Raw genomic sequence first — 19,147 nt, 5'->3', positions numbered from 1 at the left:
CTCATAACCTATATAACACACACCCCTGTATAGCTCTCATAACCTATATAACACACACCCCTGTATAGACTTCATTACCTATATAACACACACCCCTGTAAAGCTCTCATTACCTTTATAACACACACCCCTGTATAGACCTTATTACCTATATAACACACACCCCTGTATAGACTTCATTACCTATATAACACACACCCCTGTATAGACTTCATTACCTATATAACACACACCCCTGTATAGCTCTCATTACCTATATAACACACACCCCTGTATAGCTCTCATTACCTATATAACACACCCCTGTATAGCTCTCATTATCTATATAACACACACCCCTGTATAGCTCTCATTACGTATATAACACACCCCTGTATAGACCTCATTACCTATATAACACACACCCCTGTATAGCTCTCATTACCTATATGACACACACCTATGTATAGCTCTCATTACCTATATAACACACACCCCTATATAGACTTAATTACCTATATAACACACCTCTGTATAGCTCTCATTACGTATATAACACACCTCTGTATAGCTTTCATTACCTATATAATACACACCCCTGTATAGCTCTTATTACTTATATAACACACCTCTGTATAGACATCATTACCTATATAACACACCACTGTATAGCTTTCATTACCTATATAACACAGACCCCTGTATAGACCTCATTACCTATATAACACCCCTCTGTATAGACATCATTACCTATATAACACACCTCTGTATAGCTTTCATTACCTATATAACACAGACCCCTGTATAGACCTCATTACCTACATAACACAGACCCCTGTATAGACATCATTACCTATATAACACAGACCCCTGTATATACATCATTACCTATATAACACAGACCCCTGTATAGACATCATTACCTATATAACACACACCCCTGTATAGACATCATTACCTATATAACACACACCCCTGTATAGACATCATTACCTATATAACACAGACCCCTGTATAGACCTCATTACCTATATAACACCCACCCGTATAGACCTCATTACCTATATAACACCCCCCCGTATAGACCTTATTACCTATATAACACACACCCCTGTATATATCTTATTACTTATATAACACAAACTAACATGTATAGCTGCTATTACAGACTGATACAACTTATATTACTTATGCACACAGTCCTGTATAGCTGCTATGATGTATAACAGACTCACCTGTATGAATTCCTATCCGTAACCGTAGCTGTGTGCTGGGTCTGTGCCGAATCTTGAATGTTTTTACAGCTTCCAGTAGTGCTAGTGACATTCTGCCTATCTCTCTTGCATGTAGCGTTTCGTTCCGCACGGGTAATCCCGAAACTACCATGTAAGCATCGCCAATAGTCTCAACCTGTAAGTGAGGGATGTGCGATGAGGTAAGTGTGCCTACAAGCCAGATGTATTTATTTGTCACACAGGGCCTCTTGTATACAAACCGCAGCACCAACAGAATAAGATTTGCACGGTAACCGCAAAAAGCGAAGTAATAAGACCCCTATACTCTGTACAATTGGTAATAAGACCCTTATACTCTGTACAATTGGTAATAAGGCCCCTCTACTCTGTACAATTGGTAATAAGACCCCTATACTCTGTACAATTGGTAATAAGACCCCTATACTCTGTACAATTGGTAATAAGGCTCCTATACTCTGTACAATTGGTAATAAGACCCCTATACTCTGTACAATTGGTAATAAGACCCCTATACTCTGTACAATTGGTAATAAGGCTCCTATACTCTGTACAATTGGTAATAAGACCCCTATACTCTGTACAATTGGTAATAAGACCCCTATACTCTGTACAATTGGTAATAAGGCTCCTATACTCTGTACAATTGGTAATAAGGCCCCTATACTCTGTACAATTGGTAATAAGGCTCCTATACTCTGTACAATTGGTAATAAGGCTCCTATACTCTGTACAATTGGTAATAAGGCTCCTATACTCTGTACAATTGGTAATAAGGCCCCTATACTCTGTCCAATTGGTAATAAGGCTCCTATACTCTGTCCAATTGGTAATAAGGCTCCTATACTCTGTACAATTGGTAATAAGACCCCTTTACTCTGTACAATTGGTAATAAGACCCCTATACTCTGTACAATTGGTAATAAGGCTCCTATACTCTGTACAATTGGTAATAAGGCTCCTATACTCTGTACAATTGGTAATAAGACCCCTATACTCTGTACAATTGGTAATAAGGCTCCTATACTCTGTCCAATTGGTAATAAGGCCCCTATACTCTGTACAATTGGTAATAAGACCCCTTTACTCTGTACAATTGGTAATAAGACCCCTATACTCTGTACAATTGGTAATAAGACCCCTTTACTCTGTACAATTGGTAATAAGGCTCCTATACTCTGTACAATTGGTAATAAGGCTCCTATACATGTGGTTGTATGTATGTGTGCTTATGTATGTGTGCTTGTGCATGTGTTCTTGTGTGTGTATTCTTGTGTATGTGTGCTTCTGCATGTTTGTGTGCTTGTGCATGTGTTCTTGTGTGTGTATTCTTGTGTATGTGTGCTTCTGCATGTTTGTGTGCTTGTGCATGTGTTCTTGTGTGTGTATTCTTGTGTATGTGTGCTTCTGCATGTTTGTGTGCTTGTGCATGTGTTCTTGTGTGTGTATTCTTGTGTATGTGTGCTTCTGCATGTTTGTATGCTTGTGCATGTATGTGTGCTTGTGTATGTGTTCTTGTGTGTGTATTCTTGTGTATGTGTTCTTGTGTGTGTATTCTTGTGTGTGTGTTCTTGTGTATGTGTTCTTGTGTGTGTATTCTTGTGTATGGGTTATTGTTTGTGTGTTCTTGTGTATGTGTTCTTGTGTATGTGTTCTTGTGTATGTGTTCTTGTGTATGTGTTCTTGTGTATGTGTTCTTGTGTATGTGTTCTTGTGTGTGTATTCTTGTGTATGTGTGCTTGTGTGTGTATTCTTGTGTATGTGTGTTTCTGCATGTTTGTGTGCTTGTGCATGTATGTGTTCTTGTGTATGTGTTCTTGTGTGTGTATTCTTGTGTGTGTATTCTTGTGTATGTGTTTTTGTGTGTGTATTGTTGTGTGTGTATTCTTGTGTGTGTATTCTTGTGTATGTGTTCTTGTGTGTGTGTTCTTGTGTGTGTGTTCTTGTGTATGTGTTCTTGTGTATGTGTTCTTGTGTATGTGTTCTTGTGTGTGTATTCTTGTGTATGTGTGCTTGTGTGTGTATTCTTGTGTATGTGTGTTTCTGCATGTTTGTGTGCTTGTGCATGTATGTGTTCTTGTGTATGTGTTCTTGTGTGTGTATTCTTGTGTGTGTATTCTTGTGTATGTGTTTTTGTGTGTGTATTGTTGTGTGTGTATTCTTGTGTGTGTATTCTTGTGTATGTGTTCTTGTGTGTGTATTCTTGTGTATGTGTGCTTGTGCATGTTTGTGTGCTTGTACATGTATGTGTGCTTGTGTATGTGTTCTTGTGTGTGTATTCTTGTGTATGTGTGCTTGTGTGTGTATTCTTGTGTATGTGTGTTTCTGCATGTTTGTGTGCTTGTGCATGTATGTGTGCTTGTGTGTGTATTCTTGTGTATGTGTGCTTGTGTGTGTATTCTTGTGTATGTGTGCTTGTGTATGTGTTCTTGTGTGTGTATTCTTGTGTGTGTATTCTTGTGTTTGTATTCTTGTGTATGTGTTCTTGTGTATGTGTGCTTGTGTGTGTATTCTTGTGTATGTGTGCTTGTGTATGTGTTCTTGTGTGTGTATTCTTGTGTATGTGTTCTTGTGTATGTGTTCTTATGTGTGTATTCTTGTGTATGTGTTCTTGTGTGTGTGTTCTTGTGTATGTGTTCTTGTGTGTGTATTCTTGTGTATGTGTTCTTGTGTGTGTATTCTTGTGTGTGTATTCTTGTGTATGTGTTCTTGTGTATGTGTATTCTTGTGTATGTGTTCTTGTGTATGTGTATTCTTGTGTGTGTATTCTTGTGTATGTGTTCTTGTGTGTGTATTCTTGTGTATGTGTTCTTGTGTGTGTATTCTTGTGTATGTGTGCTTGTGTGTGTATTCTTGTGTGTGTATTCTTGTGTGTGTATTCTTGTGTATGTGTGCTTGTGTGTGTATTCTTGTGTGTGTATTCTTGTGTATGTGTGCTTGTGTATGTGTTCTTGTGTGTGTATTCTTTTGTGTGTATTCTTGTGTATGTGTGCTTGTGTGTGTATTCTTGTGTATGTGTGCTTGTGTGTGTATTCTTGTGTGTGTATTATTGTGTATGTGTTCTTGTGTAAGTGTTCTTTTGTGTGTATTCTTGTGTGTGTATTCTTGTGTATGTGTGCTTGTGTATGTGTTCTTGTGTATGTGTTCTTGTGTATGTGTTCTTGTGTATGTGTTCTTGTGTGTGTATTCTTGTGTATGTGTTCTTGTGTATGGGTTATTGTTTGTGTATTCTTGTGTATGTGTGCTTGTGTGTGTATTCTTGTGTATGTCTTCTTGTGTATGTGTTCTTGTGTGTGTATTCTTGTGTATGTGTGCTTGTGTATGTGTTCTTGTGTATGTGTTCTTGTGTATGTGTTCTTGTGTATGTGTTCTTGTGTGTGTGTGCTTGTGCATGTTTGTGTGCTTGTACATGTATGTGTGCTTGTGTATGTGTTCTTGTGTGTGTATTCTTATGTATGTGTGCTTGTGCATGTGTATGTATGTGTGCTTGTGTATGTATGTGTGCTTGTGCATGTATGTGTGCTTGTGCATGTGTATGTATGTGTGCTTGTGTATGTATGTGTGCTTGTGCAATTGTATGTATGTGTGCTTGTGTATCTATGTGCGTTTGTTCATGCATGTGTGCTTGTGTGTGCGTGCATGTGTATGTCTGTGTGCTTGTGTATCTATGTGCGTTTGTGCATGTATGTGTTCTTTTGCATGTATGTGTTCTCTTGGATACATGTGTGCTTGTGGATGTATGTGTGCTTGTGCGCATGTGTATGCATTTATGCATGTCTATGTGCACATTTATATGCATGTGCGCATGTGTATGTACGTGCGCTTGTGTGTATATGTATATATTTGCTTGTGTATGTATGTGTGCATGTGTATGTATGTGTGCTTGTGTATGTATGTGTGCATGTGTATGAATGTGTGCATGTGTATGAATGTGTGCTTGTGTATGTATGTGTGCTTGTGTATGTATGTGCGCTTGTGTATATATGTGTGCTTGTGTATGTGTGCTTGTGTATGTGTGCATGTGTATGTATGTGCGCTTGTGTATATATGTGTGCTTGTGTATGTGTGCATGTGTATGTATGTGTGTATATGTGTGTATGTGTGCATGTGTATGTATGTGTGCATGTGTATGTATGTGCATGTGTATGTATGTGTGCTTGTGTATGTATGTGTACATGTGTATGAATGTGTGCATGTGTATGTATGTGCGCTTGTGTATGTATGTGTATATATGTGTTCTTGTGTATGTGTGCATGTGTATGTATGTGCGCTTGTGTATATATGTGTGCTTGTGTATGTGTGCATGTGTATGTATGTATATGTGTGTATGTGTGCATGTGTATGTATGTGTGTATATGTGTGTATGTGTGCATGTGTATGTATGTGTATGTATGTGTGCATGTGTATGTATGTGCGCTTGTGTATGTATGTGTGCATGTGTATGTATGTGTGCTTGTGTATGAATGTGTGCTTGTGTATGTATGTGTGCATGTGTATGAATGTGTGCTTGTGTATATATGTGTGCATGTGTATGAATGTGTGCATGTGTATGAATGTGTGCTTGTGTATGTATGTGTGCATGTGTATGAATGTGTGCTTGTGTATGTATGTGTGCATGTGTATGAATGTGTGCTTGTGTATGTATGTGTGCTTGTGTATGTATGTGTGCTTGTGTATGTATGTGTGCTTGTGTATGTATGTGCGCTTGTGTATGTGTGCATGTGTATGTATGTGCGCTTGTGTATATATGTGTGCTTGTGTATGTGTGCGCGCTTGTGTATATATGTGTGCTTGTGTATGTGTGCATGTGTATGTATGTGTGTATATGTGTGCATGTGTATGTATGTGTGCATGTGTATGTATGTGTGCATGTGTATGTATGTGCGCTTGTGTATGTATGTGTGCATGTGTATGTATGTGTGCTTGTGTATGTATGTGCACTTGTGTATGTATGTGTGCATGTGTATGTATGTGTGCATGTGTATGTATGTGTGCATGTGTATGTATGTGTGCTTGTGTATGTATGTGCACTTGCGTATGTATGTGTGCTTGTGTATGTGTGCATGTGTATGTATGTGTGCATGTGTATGTATGTGTGTATGTATGTGTGCTTGTGTATGTGTGCATGTGTATGTATGTGTGCATGTGTATGTATGTGTGCTTGTGTATGTGTGCATGTGTATGTGTGTGTGCTTGTGTATGTGTGCATGTGTATGTATGTGTGCATGTGTATGTATGTGCCCTTGTGTATGTGTGCTTGTGTATGTATGTGCGCTTGTGTATGTATGTCCGCTTGTGTATGTATGTGTGCTTGTGGATGTATGTGTGCTTGTGCGCAAGTGTATGCATTTATGCGTGTCTATGTGCACATGTATATGTATGTGTGCTTGTGTATGTGCGCTTGTGTATGTATGTGTGCTTGTGTATGTATGTGTGCTTGTGTATGTGTGTGTGCTTGTTTATGTATGTGTGCTTGTGTATGAATGTGTGCTTGTGTATGAATGTGTGCTTGTGTATGTATGTGTGCTTGTTTATGTGTGTGTGCTTGTTTATGTATGTGTGCTTGTTTATGTGTGTGTGCTTGTTTATGTATGTGTGCTTGTGTATGAATGTGTGCTTGTGTATGAATGTGTGCTTGTGTATGTATGTGCGCTTGTTTATGTCTGTGTGCTTGTGTATGAATGTGCGGTTGTGTATGTATGTGTGCTTTTGCATGTATGTGTGCTTGTGGATGCATGTGTGCTTGTGGATGTATGTGTGCTTGTGCGCAAGTGTATGCATTTATGCGTGTCTATGTGCACATGTATATGTATGTGTGCTTGTGTATGTGCGCTTATTTATGTATGTGCGCTTGTGTATGTATGTGCGCTTGTGTATGTGTGTGTGCTTGTTTATGTCTGTGTGCTTGTGTATGAATGTGTGCTTGTGTATGTATGTGCGCTTGTGTATGTATGTGCGCTTGTGTATAAATGTGTGCTTGTGTATGAATGTGCGATTGTGTATGTATGTACGCTTGTTTATGTATGTGTGCTTGTGTATGTATGTGTGCTTGTGTATGTATGTGTGCTTGTGTATGTATGTGTGCTTGTGTATGTATTTGTGCTTGTTTATGTGTGCATATGTATGTATGTGCACTTGTGTATGTCTCTCTCCCCTCTGTCTATCTCTCTCTCTCCCCTCTGTCTCTCCCCTCTCTGTCTCTCCCCTCTGTCTCCCTCTCCCCTCTGTCTCTCTCTCCCCTCTGTCTCTCTCTCCCCTCTGTCTCTCTTCCCCCCCCTCTGTCTCTCTCTCCCCTCTGTGTCTCTCCCCCTCTGTGTGTGTCTCTCTCTCTCCCCTCTGTCTCTCTCTCTCCCCTCTGTCTCTCTCTCTCTCCCCTCTGTCTCTCTCTCTCCCCTCTGTCTCACTCTCTCCCTCCCCTCTGTCTCTCTCTCTCCCCTCTGTCTCTCTTCCCCCCTCTGTCTCTCTCTCCCCTCTGTGTCTCTCCCCCCTCTGTGTGTGTCTCTCTCTCTCCCCTCTGTCTCTCTATCTCCCCTCTTTCTCTCTCTCTCTCCCCTCTGTCTCACTCTCTCCCTCCCCTCTGTCTCTCTCTCCCCTCTGTCTCTCTCTGCCCTCTGTCTCTCTCTGCCCTCTGTCTCTCTCTGCCCTCTGTCTCTCTCTCCTCTCTCTCTCTCTCCCCCCTCTGTCTCTCTCTCTCTCCCCTCTGTCTTTCTCTCTCTCTCCCTCTGTCTCTCTCTCTCTCCCCTCTGTCTCTCTCTCTCTCTCTCTCTCCCCCCTCTGTCTCTCCCTCTCTCCCCCTCTGTCTCTCTCTCCCCCCTCTGTCTTTCTCTCTCTCTCTCTCTCTCTCTCTCTCTCTCTCTCTCTCATCTGTCTCTCTCTCATCTGTCTCTCTCTCTCCCCCCTCTGTCTCTCTCTCTCTCCCCTCTTTCTCTATCTATCCCCTCTGTCTCTCTCTATCCCCTCTGTCTCTCTCTATCCCCTCTGTCTCTCTCTCTCTCTCCTCTGTCTCTCTCTCCCCTCTGTCTCTCTCTCTCAACCCCCTTCTGTCTCTCTCTCCCATCTGTCTCTCTCTCTCCCCTCTGTCTCCCTCTCTCTCTCTCCCCTCTGTCTCTCTCTCCCCTCTGTAGCTCTATCTCTCCCCTCTCTGTCTCTCTCTCCCCCCTATGTTTCTCTCCCCTCTGTCTCTCTCCCCTCTGTGTCTCTCTGTCTCTCTCTCTCCCCTCTGTCTCTCTGTCTCTCCCCTCTGTCTCTCCCTCTCCTCTGTGTCTCTCTCTCCCCTCTGTGTCTCTCTCTCCCCTCTGTGTCTCTCTTCCTCCCCCTCTGACTCTTTCATCCCTTATGTGTCTCTCTCTCTTTCTCTCTAAGCCTCTGTGTCTCTCTCTCTCTCCCTCTACCCCCTTCTCTCTCTCCCTCTCCCCCCGAGTGCTTTTCTGTGTTTCGGTCTACCTTTTATTTGTTTAATTAATGAATTGGTAGTGCCATCTGATGGTGTGGCTTTATTTAATGGGGTGGGGTCAAGCGCCCCACCATCTTTAAATTTCACCAGCCGCCACTGGATCAAGAGACATTTTTATATTTACTGAATAATGAAAGAATCTATAAGCATAATTTGCAGCATTAAAGTAAAAAGTATGTTTTAAACATATTTTAATGGGCATGGATTTCTAGATCTCATAATCAGAGCAAGCATTGTGTTATCTGGCAAGAGTTTCTGTTACAATCCTTTAGACTAAAATCAGATGTTTACTAAGTTGACCAGTTTTCCAAGACACCATTTAAAGGGACATGAAACCCATATGTTTTCTTTCATGATTTACAAAGAGCATGCAATTTTAAATAACTTTCCAATTTACATCTAATATCTAATTTTCTTCATTCTTTTGATATCCTTTGTTGACAATCATATCTAAATATGCTCAGTAGCTGCTGATTGGTGGCTGTATATAGATACCTCATGTGATTGGCTCACCTATGTGCATTGCTATTTCTTCAACAAAGGATATCTAAAGAATGAAGACATATCCTAGCCACTGACTCAAAAGCCTCTGACATCACCGCACGTCACTGATATATATATATATATATATATATATATATATATATATATATATATATGTGTGTGTGTATATATACAGGTATACAGGGAGTGCAGAATTATTAGGCAAGTTGTATTTTTGAGGATTAATTTTATTATTGAACAACAACCATGTTCTCAATGAACCCAAAAAACTCATTAATATCAAAGCTGAATAGTTTTGGAAGTAGTTTTTAGTTTGTTTTTAGTTATAGCTATTTTAGGGGGATATCTGTGTGTGCAGGTGACTATTACTGTGCATAATTATTAGGCAACTTAACAAAAAACAAATATATACCCATTTCAATTATTTATTTTTACCAGTGAAACCAATATAACATCTCAACATTCACAAATATACATTTCTGACATTCAAAAACAAATCAGTGACCAATATAGCCACCTTTCTTTGCAAGGACACTCAAAAGCCTGCCATCCATGGATTCTGTCAGTGTTTTGATCTGTTCACCATCAACATTGCGTGCAGCAGCAACCACAGCCTCCCAGACACTGTTCAGAGAGGTGTACTGTTTTCCCTCCTTGTAAATCTCACATTTGATGATGGACCACAGGTTCTCAATGGGGTTCAGATCAGGTGAACAAGGAGGCCATGTCATTAGATTTTCTTCTTTTATACCCTTTCTTGCCAGCCACGCTGTGGAGTACTTGGACGCGTGTGATGGAGCATTGTCCTGCATGAAAATCATGTTTTTCTTGAAGGATGCAGACTTCTTCCTGTACCACTGCTTGAAGAAGGTGTCTTCCAGAAACTGGCAGTAGGACTGGGAGTTGAGCTTGACTCCATCCTCAACCCGAAAAGGCCCCACAAGCTCATCTTTGATAATACCAGCCCAAACCAGTACTCCACCTCCACCTTGCTGGCGTCTGAGTCGGACTGTTGCTCTCTGCCCTTTACCAATCCAGCCACGGGCCCATCCATCTTGCCCATCAAGACTCACTCTCATTTCATCAGTCCATAAAACCTTAGAAAAATCAGTCTTGAGATATTTCTTGGCCCAGTCTTGACGTTTCAGCTTGTGTGTCTTGTTCAGTGGTGGTCGTCTTTCAGCCTTTCTTACCTTGGCCATGTCTCTGAGTATTGCACACCTTGTGCTTTTGGGCACTCCAGTGATGTTGCAGCTCTGAAATATGGCCAAACTGGTGGCAAGTGGCATCTTGGCAGCTGCACGCTTGACTTTTCTCAGTTCATGGGCAGTTATTTTGCGCCTTGGTTTTCCACACGCTTCTTGCGACCCTGTTGACTATTTTGAATGAAACGCTTGATTGTTCGATGATCACGCTTCAGAAGCTTTGCAATTTTAAGAGTGCTGCATCCCTCTGCAAGATATCTCACAATTTTTGACTTTTCTGAGCCTGTCAAGTCCTTCTTTTGACCCATTTTGCCAAAGGAAAGGAAGTTGCCTAATAATTATGCACACCTGATATAGGGTGTTGATGTCATTAGACCACACCCCTTCTCATTACAGAGATGCACATCACCTAATATGCTTAATTGGTAGTAGGCTTTTGAGCCTATAGAGCTTGGAGTAAGACAACATGCATAAAGAGGATGATGTGGTCAAAATACTAATTTGCCTAATAATTCTGCACTCCCTGTATATATATATATATATATATATATATATATATATGTGTGTGTGTGTGTGTGTGTGTATATATATATATATATGTATATATATATATATATATATATATATATATATATATATATATATATAAAAACAAAAAAAAAGTAAAAAAGTATTGGTGCACATCCAACCACTTAAGTCTACATATTTATAGCATATTTTTATATACTTTTGTCTGCTAAATATTCTTGAAACAGTTAAAATAAAATTGGGATCAATATCTCACAATATTATTAACATATATTTATGCTGCAAAAAGTTTTTGCCTGTTAAATATGCTTTTACATTTTTAAATAAAGATGGGATCTTAGTCACACAATATTCTGCTAAGCCAGTCACCACTTACAAGGTGTCCCACAATAGACTGGTCCTAGCACTAATCAGTTTAGCTTTGCTGGGCTGAATCATTCGATTCTAATATTTAAATACAGAATTCCCACACTGCAGTACTATGCCTCAAATCATGTCTGCACAGAATGAAACTCCCTAGCTTTATATGTATACCACAATCACATTGTCTATGAGATATTGATCCCAATTTTATTTTAACTGTTTCAAGAATATTTAGCAGACAAAAGTATATATAAATATGCTATAAATATGATGTGCACCAATACTTTTTGTTGTTTTGTAATTATTTTGGTCACTTTGGTAGCACTCCTACAATATGTGTGTGCTGAGATATAAAAGGTTTCTTTTGCGGTGTGCTTAACCAAACCCCCTTGTTGATATATATATATATATATATATATATATATATATATACACATATACACATATACAGTCATATGCAAAAGTTTAGGCACCCCTGACAATTTCCAATTTCAATGATTTTCATTTATAAATAATTGGGTGTTTGGATCAGCAATTTCATTTTGATCTTTCAAATAACTGAAGGACACAGTAATATTTCAGTAGTGAAATGAGGTTTATTGGATTAACAGAAAATGTGCAATATGCATCAAAACGAAATTAGACAGGTGCATAAATTTGTGCACCCCAACAGAAATATTGCATCAATATTTAGTAGAGCCTCCTTTAGCAGAAATAACAGCTTCTAGATGCTTCCTATAGCCTGTAATGAGTGTCTGGATTCAGGATGAAGGTATTTTTGATCATTCCTCCTTGCAAAACATCTCCAGTTCAGTTAGGTTTGATGGTTGCCGAGCATGGACAGCCCGCTTCACATCACCCCACATATTTTCAATGATATTCAGTTCTGGGGACTGGGATGGTCATTCCAGAACATTGTACTTGTTCCTCTGCATAAATGCCAGAGTAGATTTTAAACAGTGTTTTGGGTCGTTGTCTTGTTGAAATATCCAGCTCCGGCGTAACTTCAACTTTGTGACTGGTTCCTCAACATTATTCTCAAGTATCTGCTGATATTGAATGGAATCCATGCAACCCTCAACTTTAACAAGATTCCCAGTACCGGCACTGGCCACACAGCCCCACAGCATGATGGAACATCCACCAAATTTTACTGTGGGTAGCAAGTGTTTGTCTTGGAACGCTGTGTTCTTTTGCCGCCATGCATAACGCCCCTTGTTATGACCAAATAACTCAATTGTTGTTTCATCAGTCCACAGCACGTTCTTCCAAAATGAAGCTGGCTTGTCCAAATGTGCGTTTGCATACCTCAAGCGACTCTGTTTGTGGCGTGTGTGCAGAAAAGGCTTCTTCCGCATCACTCTCCCATACAGCTTCTCCTTGTGCAAAGTGCACTGAATTGTTGAACGATACACAGTGACACCATCTGCAGCAAGATGATGTTGTAGGTCTTTGGAGGTGGTCTGTGGGTTGTTTTTGACCATTCTCACCATCCTTTGCCTTTGCCTCTCTGATATTTTACTTGGCCTGCCACTTCTGGCCTTAACAAAAACTGTGCCTGTGGTCTTCTATTTCCTCACTATGTTCCTCACAGTGGACACTGACAGCTTAAATCTCTGCGATAGCTTTTTGTAGGCTTCCTCTAAACCATAATGTTAAACAATCTTTGTTCTCAGGTCATTTAAAAGTTGTTTTGAGGCCCCCATGTTGCCACTCTTCAGAGGAGAGTCAAAGAGAACAACAACTTGCAATTGGCCACTTTAAATACCTTTTCTCATGATTGGATGCACCTGTCTATGAAGTTCAAGGCTTAATGGGCTCACCAAACCAATTGTGTGTTCCAATTAATCAAGTGCTAGGTAGTTACAGGTATTCAAAACAACAAAATGACAAGGGTGCCCAAATTTATGCACCTGTCTAATTTCGTTTTGATAATAAGGGTGGTGTGTGCAGTGCCAAAGGCTGAAGACTGGACTGGCGGTAAATAATAATTGGCTTCTATTAAAAAGCACTGACTATGTGTTTATTTGCACTCCAAGGTGCATAGGGGTAGCCCAATGGCACAATAAATAACAATACAATAAAATACAATAAAAACAGAATTTATGTTTACCTGATAAATTACTTTCTCCAACGGTGTGTCCGGTCCACGGCGTCATCCTTACTTGTGGGATATTCTCTTCCCCAACAGGAAATGGCAAAGAGCCCAGCAAAGCTGGTCACATGATCCCTCCTAGGCTCCGCCTACCCCAGTCATTCGACCGACGTTAAGGAGGAATATTTGCATAGGATAAACCATATGATACCGTGGTGACTGTAGATAAAGAAAATAAATTATCAGACCTGATTAAAAAACCAGGGCGGGCCGTGGACCGGACACACCGTTGGAGAAAGTAATTTATCAGGTAAACATAAATTCTGTTTTCTCCAACATAGGTGTGTCCGGTCCACGGCGTCATCCTTACTTGTGGGAACCAATACCAAAGCTTTAGGACACGGATGAAGGGAGGGAGCAAATCAGGTCACCTAAATGGAAGGCACCACGGCTTGCAAAACCTTTCTCCCAAAAATAGCCTCAGAAGAAGCAAAAGTATCAAACTTGTAAAATTTGGTAAAAGTGTGCAGTGAAGACCAAGTCGCTGCCCTACATATCTGATCAACAGAAGCCTCGTTCTTGAAGGCCCATGTGGAAGCCACAGCCCTAGTGGAATGAGCTGTGATTCTTTCAGGAGGCTGCCGTCCGGCAGTCTCGTAAGCCAATCTGATGATGCTTTTAATCCAAAAAGAGAGAGAGGTAGAAGTTGCTTTTTGACCTCTCCTTTTACCAGAATAAACAACAAACAAGGAAGATGTTTGTCTAAAATCCTTTGTAGCATCTAAATAGAATTTTAGAGCGCGAACAACATCCAAATTGTGCAACAAACGTTCCTTCTTCGAAACTGGTTTCGGACACAAAGAAGGCACGACTATCTCCTGGTTAATGTTTTTGTTAGAAACAACTTTTGTAAACAGGCTTGATTCTAACCAGAGCCTGAACAAAGGCTTGAACATCTGGCACAGCTGCCAGTTTTTTGTGAAGTAACACAGACAAGGCAGAAATCTGTCCCTTCAAGGAACTTGCAGATAATCCTTTCTCCAATCCTTCTTGAAGAAAGGATAGAATCTTAGGAATCTTTACCTTGTCCCAAGGGAATCCTTTAGATTCACACCAACAGATATATTTTTTCCATATTTTGTGGTAAATTTTTCTAGTTACAGGCTTTCTGGCCTGAACAAGAGTATCAATAACAGAATCTGAGAACCCACGTTTTGATAAGATCAAGCGTTCAATCTCCAAGCAGTCAGCTGGAGTGAGACCAGATTCGGATGTTCGAACGGACCTTGAACAAGAAGGTCTCGTCTCAAAGGTAGCTTCCATGGTGGAGCCGATGACATATTCACCAGATCTGCATACCAAGTCCTGCGTGGCCACGCAGGAGCTATCAAGATCACCGACGCCCTCTCCTGATTGATCCTGGCTACCAGCCTGGGGATGAGAGGAAACGGCGGGAATACATAAGCTAGTTTGAAGGTCCAAGGTGCTACTAGTGCATCTACTAGAGTCGCCTTGGGATCCCTGGATCTGGACCCGTAGCAAGGAACCTTGAAGTTCTGACGAGAGGCCATCAGATCCATGTCTGGAATGCCCCACAGTTGAGTAATTTGGGCAAAGATTTCCGGATGGAGTTCCCACTCCCCCGGATGTAATGTCTGACGACTCAGAAAATCCGCTTCCCAATTTTCCACTCCTGGGATGTGGATTGCAGACAGGTGGCAGGAGTGATCCTCCGCCCATTGAATGATTTTGGTCACTTCTTCCATCGCCAGGGAACTCCTTGTTCCCCCCTGATGGTTGATGTACGCAACAGTCGTCATGTTGTCTGATTGAAACCGTATGAACTTGGCCTTTGCTAGCTGAGGCCAAGCCTTGAGAGCATTGAATATCGCTCTCAGTTCCAGAATATTTATCGGTAGAAGAGATTCTTCCCGAGACCAAAGACCCTGAGCTTTCAGGGAACCCCAGACCGCGCCCCAGCCCATCAGACTGGCGTCGGTCGTGACAATGACCCACTCTGGTCTGCGGAAGGTCATCCCTTGTGACAGGTTGTCCAGGGACAGCCACCAACGGAGTGAGTCTCTGGTCCTCTGATTTACTTGTATCTTCGGAGACAAGTCTGTATAGTCCCCATTCCACTGACTGAGCATGCACAGTTGTAATGGTCTTAGATGAATGCGCGCAAAAGGAACTATGTCCATTGCCGCTACCATCAAACCTATTACTTCCATGCACTGCGCTATGGAAGGAAGAGGAACGGAATGAAGTGTTTGACAAGAGTTTAGAAGTTTTGTTTTTCTGGCCTCTGTCAGAAAAATCCTCATTTCTAAGGAGTCTATTATTGTTCCCAAGAAGGGAACCCTTGTCGACGGAGATAGAGAACTCTTTTCCACGTTCACTTTCCATCCGTGAGATCTGAGAAAGGCCAGGACTATGTCCGTGTGAGCCTTTGCTTGAGGAAGGGACGACGCTTGAATCAGAATGTCGTCCAAGTAAGGTACTACTGCAATGCCCCTTGGTCTTAGCACCGCTAGAAGGGACCCTAGTACCTTTGTGAAAATCCTTGGAGCAGTGGCTAATCCGAAAGGAAGCGCCACGAACTGGTAATGCTTGTCCAGGAATGCGAACCTTAGGAACCGATGATGTTCCTTGTGGATAGGAATATGTAGATACGCATCCTTTAAATCCACCGTGGTCATGAATTGACCTTCCTGGATGGAAGGAAGAATTGTTCGAATGGTTTCCATCTTGAACGATGGAACCTTGAGAAACTTGTTTAAGATCTTGAGATCTAAGATTGGTCTGAACGTTCCCTCTTTTTTGGGAACTATGAACAGATTGGAGTAGAACCCCATCCCTTGTTCTCCTAATGGAACAGGATGAATCACTCCCATTTTTAACAGGTCTTCTACACAATGTAAGAATGCCTGTCTCTTTATGTGGTCTGAAGACAATTGAGACCTGTGGAACCTCCCCCTTGGGGGAAGCCCCTTGAATTCCAGAAGATAACCTTGGGAGACTATTTCTAGTGCCCAAGGATCCAGAACATCTCTTGCCCAAGCCTGAGCGAAGAGAGAGAGTCTGCCCCCCACCAGATCCGGTCCCGGATCGGGGGCCAACATTTCATGCTGTCTTGGTAGCAGTGGCAGGTTTCTTGGCCTGCTTTCCCTTGTTCCAGCCTTGCATTGGTCTCCAGGCTGGCTTGGCTTGAGAAGTATTACCCTCTTGCTTAGAGGACGTAGCACTTGGGGCTGGTCCGTTTCTACGAAAGGGACGAAAATTAGGTTTATTTTTGGCCTTGAAAGACCTATCCTGAGGAAGGGCGTGGCCCTTACCCCCAGTGATATCAGAGATAATCTCTTTCAAGTCAGGGCCAAACAGCGTTTTCCCCTTGAAAGGAATGTTAAGGAGTTTGTTCTTGGAAGACGCATCCGCTGACCAAGATTTCAACCAAAGCGCTCTACGCGCCACAATAGCAAACCCAGAATTCTTCGCCGCTAACCTAGCCAATTGCAAAGTGGCGTCTAGGGTGAAAGAATTAGCCAATTTGAGAGCACGGATTCTGTCCATAATCTCCTCATAAGGAGGAGAATCACTATCGATTGCCTTTACTAGCTCATCGAACCAGAAACACGCGGCTGTAGTGACAGGGACAATGCATGAAATTGGTTGTAGAAGGTAACCTTGCTGAACAAACATCTTTTTAAGCAAACCTTCTAATTTTTTATCCATAGGATCTTTAAAAGCACAACTATCTTCTATGGGTATAGTGGTGCGTTTGTTTAAAGTAGAAACCGCTCCCTCGACCTTGGGGACAGTCTGCCATAAGTCCTTTCTAGGGTCGACCATAGGAAACAATTTTTTAAATATGGGGGGAGGGACGAAAGGTATACCGGGCCTTTCCCATTCTTTATTTACAATGTCCGCCACCCGCTTGGGTATAGGAAAAGCTTCTGGGAGCCCCGGGACCTCTAGGAACTTGTCCATTTTACATAGTTTCTCTGGGATGATCAAATTCTCACAATCATCCAGAGTGGATAATACCTCCTTAAGCAGAGCGCGGAGATGTTCCAACTTAAATTTAAATGTAATCACATCGGGTTCAGCTTGTTGAGAAATTTTCCCTGAATCTGAAATTTCTCCCTCAGACAAAACCTCCCTGGCCCCCTCAGACTGGTGTAGGGGCATTTCAGAACCATTATCATCAGCGTCCTCATGCTCTTCAGTATCTAAAACAGAGCAGTCGCGCTTACGCTGATAAGTGGGCATTTTGGCTAAAATGTTTTTGATAGAATTATCCATTACAGCCGTTAATTGTTGCATAGTAAGGAGTATTGGCGCGCTAGATGTACTAGGGGCCTCCTGAGTGGGCAAGACTCGTGTAGACGAAGGAGGGAATGATGCAGTACCATGCTTACTCCCCTCACTTGAGGAATCATCTTGGGCATCATTTTCAGTGTCACATAAATCACATTTATTTAAATGAGAAGGAACCTTGGCTTCCCCACATTCAGAACACAGTCTATCTGGTAGTTCAGACATGTTAAACAGGCATAAACTTGATAACAAAGTACAAAAAACGTTTTAAAATAAAACCGTTACTGTCACTTTAAATTTTAAACTGAACACACTTTATTACTGCAATTGCGAAAAAGTATGAAGGAATTGTTCAAAATTCACCAAAATTTCACCACAGTGTCTTAAAGCCTTAAAAGTATTGCACACCAAATTTGGAAGCTTTAACCCTTAAAATAACGGAACCGGAGCCGTTTTTAACTTTAACCCCTTTACAGTCCCTGGTATCTGCTTTGCTGAGACCCAACCAAGCCCAAAGGGGAATACGATACCAAATGACGCCTTCAGAAAGTCTTTTCTATGTATCAGAGCTCCTCACACATGCGACTGCATGTCATGCTTCTCAAAAACAAGTGCGCAATACCGGCGCGAAAATGAGGCTCTGCCTATGATTAGGGAAAGCCCCTAGAGAATAAGGTGTCTAAAACAGTGCCTGCCGATATTATTTAACAAAAATACCCAGATTAAATGATTCCTCAAGGCTAAATATGTGTAATATATGAATCGATTTAGCCCAGAAAATGTCTACAGTCTTAATAAGCCCTTGTGAAGCCCTTATTTACTGTCTGAATAAAAATGGCTTACCGGATCCCATAGGGAAAATGACAGCTTCCAGCATTACATCGTCTTGTTAGAATGTGTCATACCTCAAGCAGCAAAAGACTGCTCACTGTTCCCCCAACTGAAGTTAATTCCTCTCAACAGTCCTGTGTGGAACAGCCATGGATTTTAGTAACGGTTGCTAAAATCATTTTCCTCATACAAACAGAAATCTTCATCTCTTTTCTGTTTCAGAGTAAATAGTACATACCAGCACTATTTTAAAATAACAAACTCTTGATTGAATAATAAAAAACTACAGTTAAACACTAAAAAACTCTAAGCCATCTCCGTGGAGATGTTGCCTGTACAACGGCAAAGAGAATGAGTGGGGTAGGCGGAGCCTAGGAGGGATCATGTGACCAGCTTTGCTGGGCTCTTTGCCATTTCCTGTTGGGGAAGAGAATATCCCACAAGTAAGGATGACGCCGTGGACCGGACACACCTATGTTGGAGAAACTTCTCATAGATCCATGAAATTAAAACAAAGAGATCTTAACATACATATAAAATGCTGATACTTCTAATGAAACCTGCTAGTAAGTACAAAGTGCAAATGAAGTGTAAACTCTTGGAATTCTTGGGTATATAC

General features: G+C 41.3%; 1 protein-coding gene across 1 annotated transcript in view; it reads right to left on the bottom strand.

Moving 5' to 3' along the window:
* Positions 1-19,147, bottom strand: part of LOC128650467 (atrial natriuretic peptide receptor 2-like) — a 570,608-nt gene that overhangs the window by 102,776 nt on the left and 448,685 nt on the right. Inside the window, 1 exon segment of the mRNA XM_053704420.1 lies at positions 1,215-1,461. Within this exon segment, the coding sequence (XP_053560395.1) occupies positions 1,215-1,461 (247 nt within the window).

Source organism: Bombina bombina, chromosome 2, assembly GCF_027579735.1.
Source record: "Bombina bombina isolate aBomBom1 chromosome 2, aBomBom1.pri, whole genome shotgun sequence".
Lineage (NCBI taxonomy): Eukaryota > Metazoa > Chordata > Amphibia > Anura > Bombinatoridae > Bombina > Bombina bombina.
This window is presented reverse-complemented; position numbering and strand designations above follow the sequence as displayed.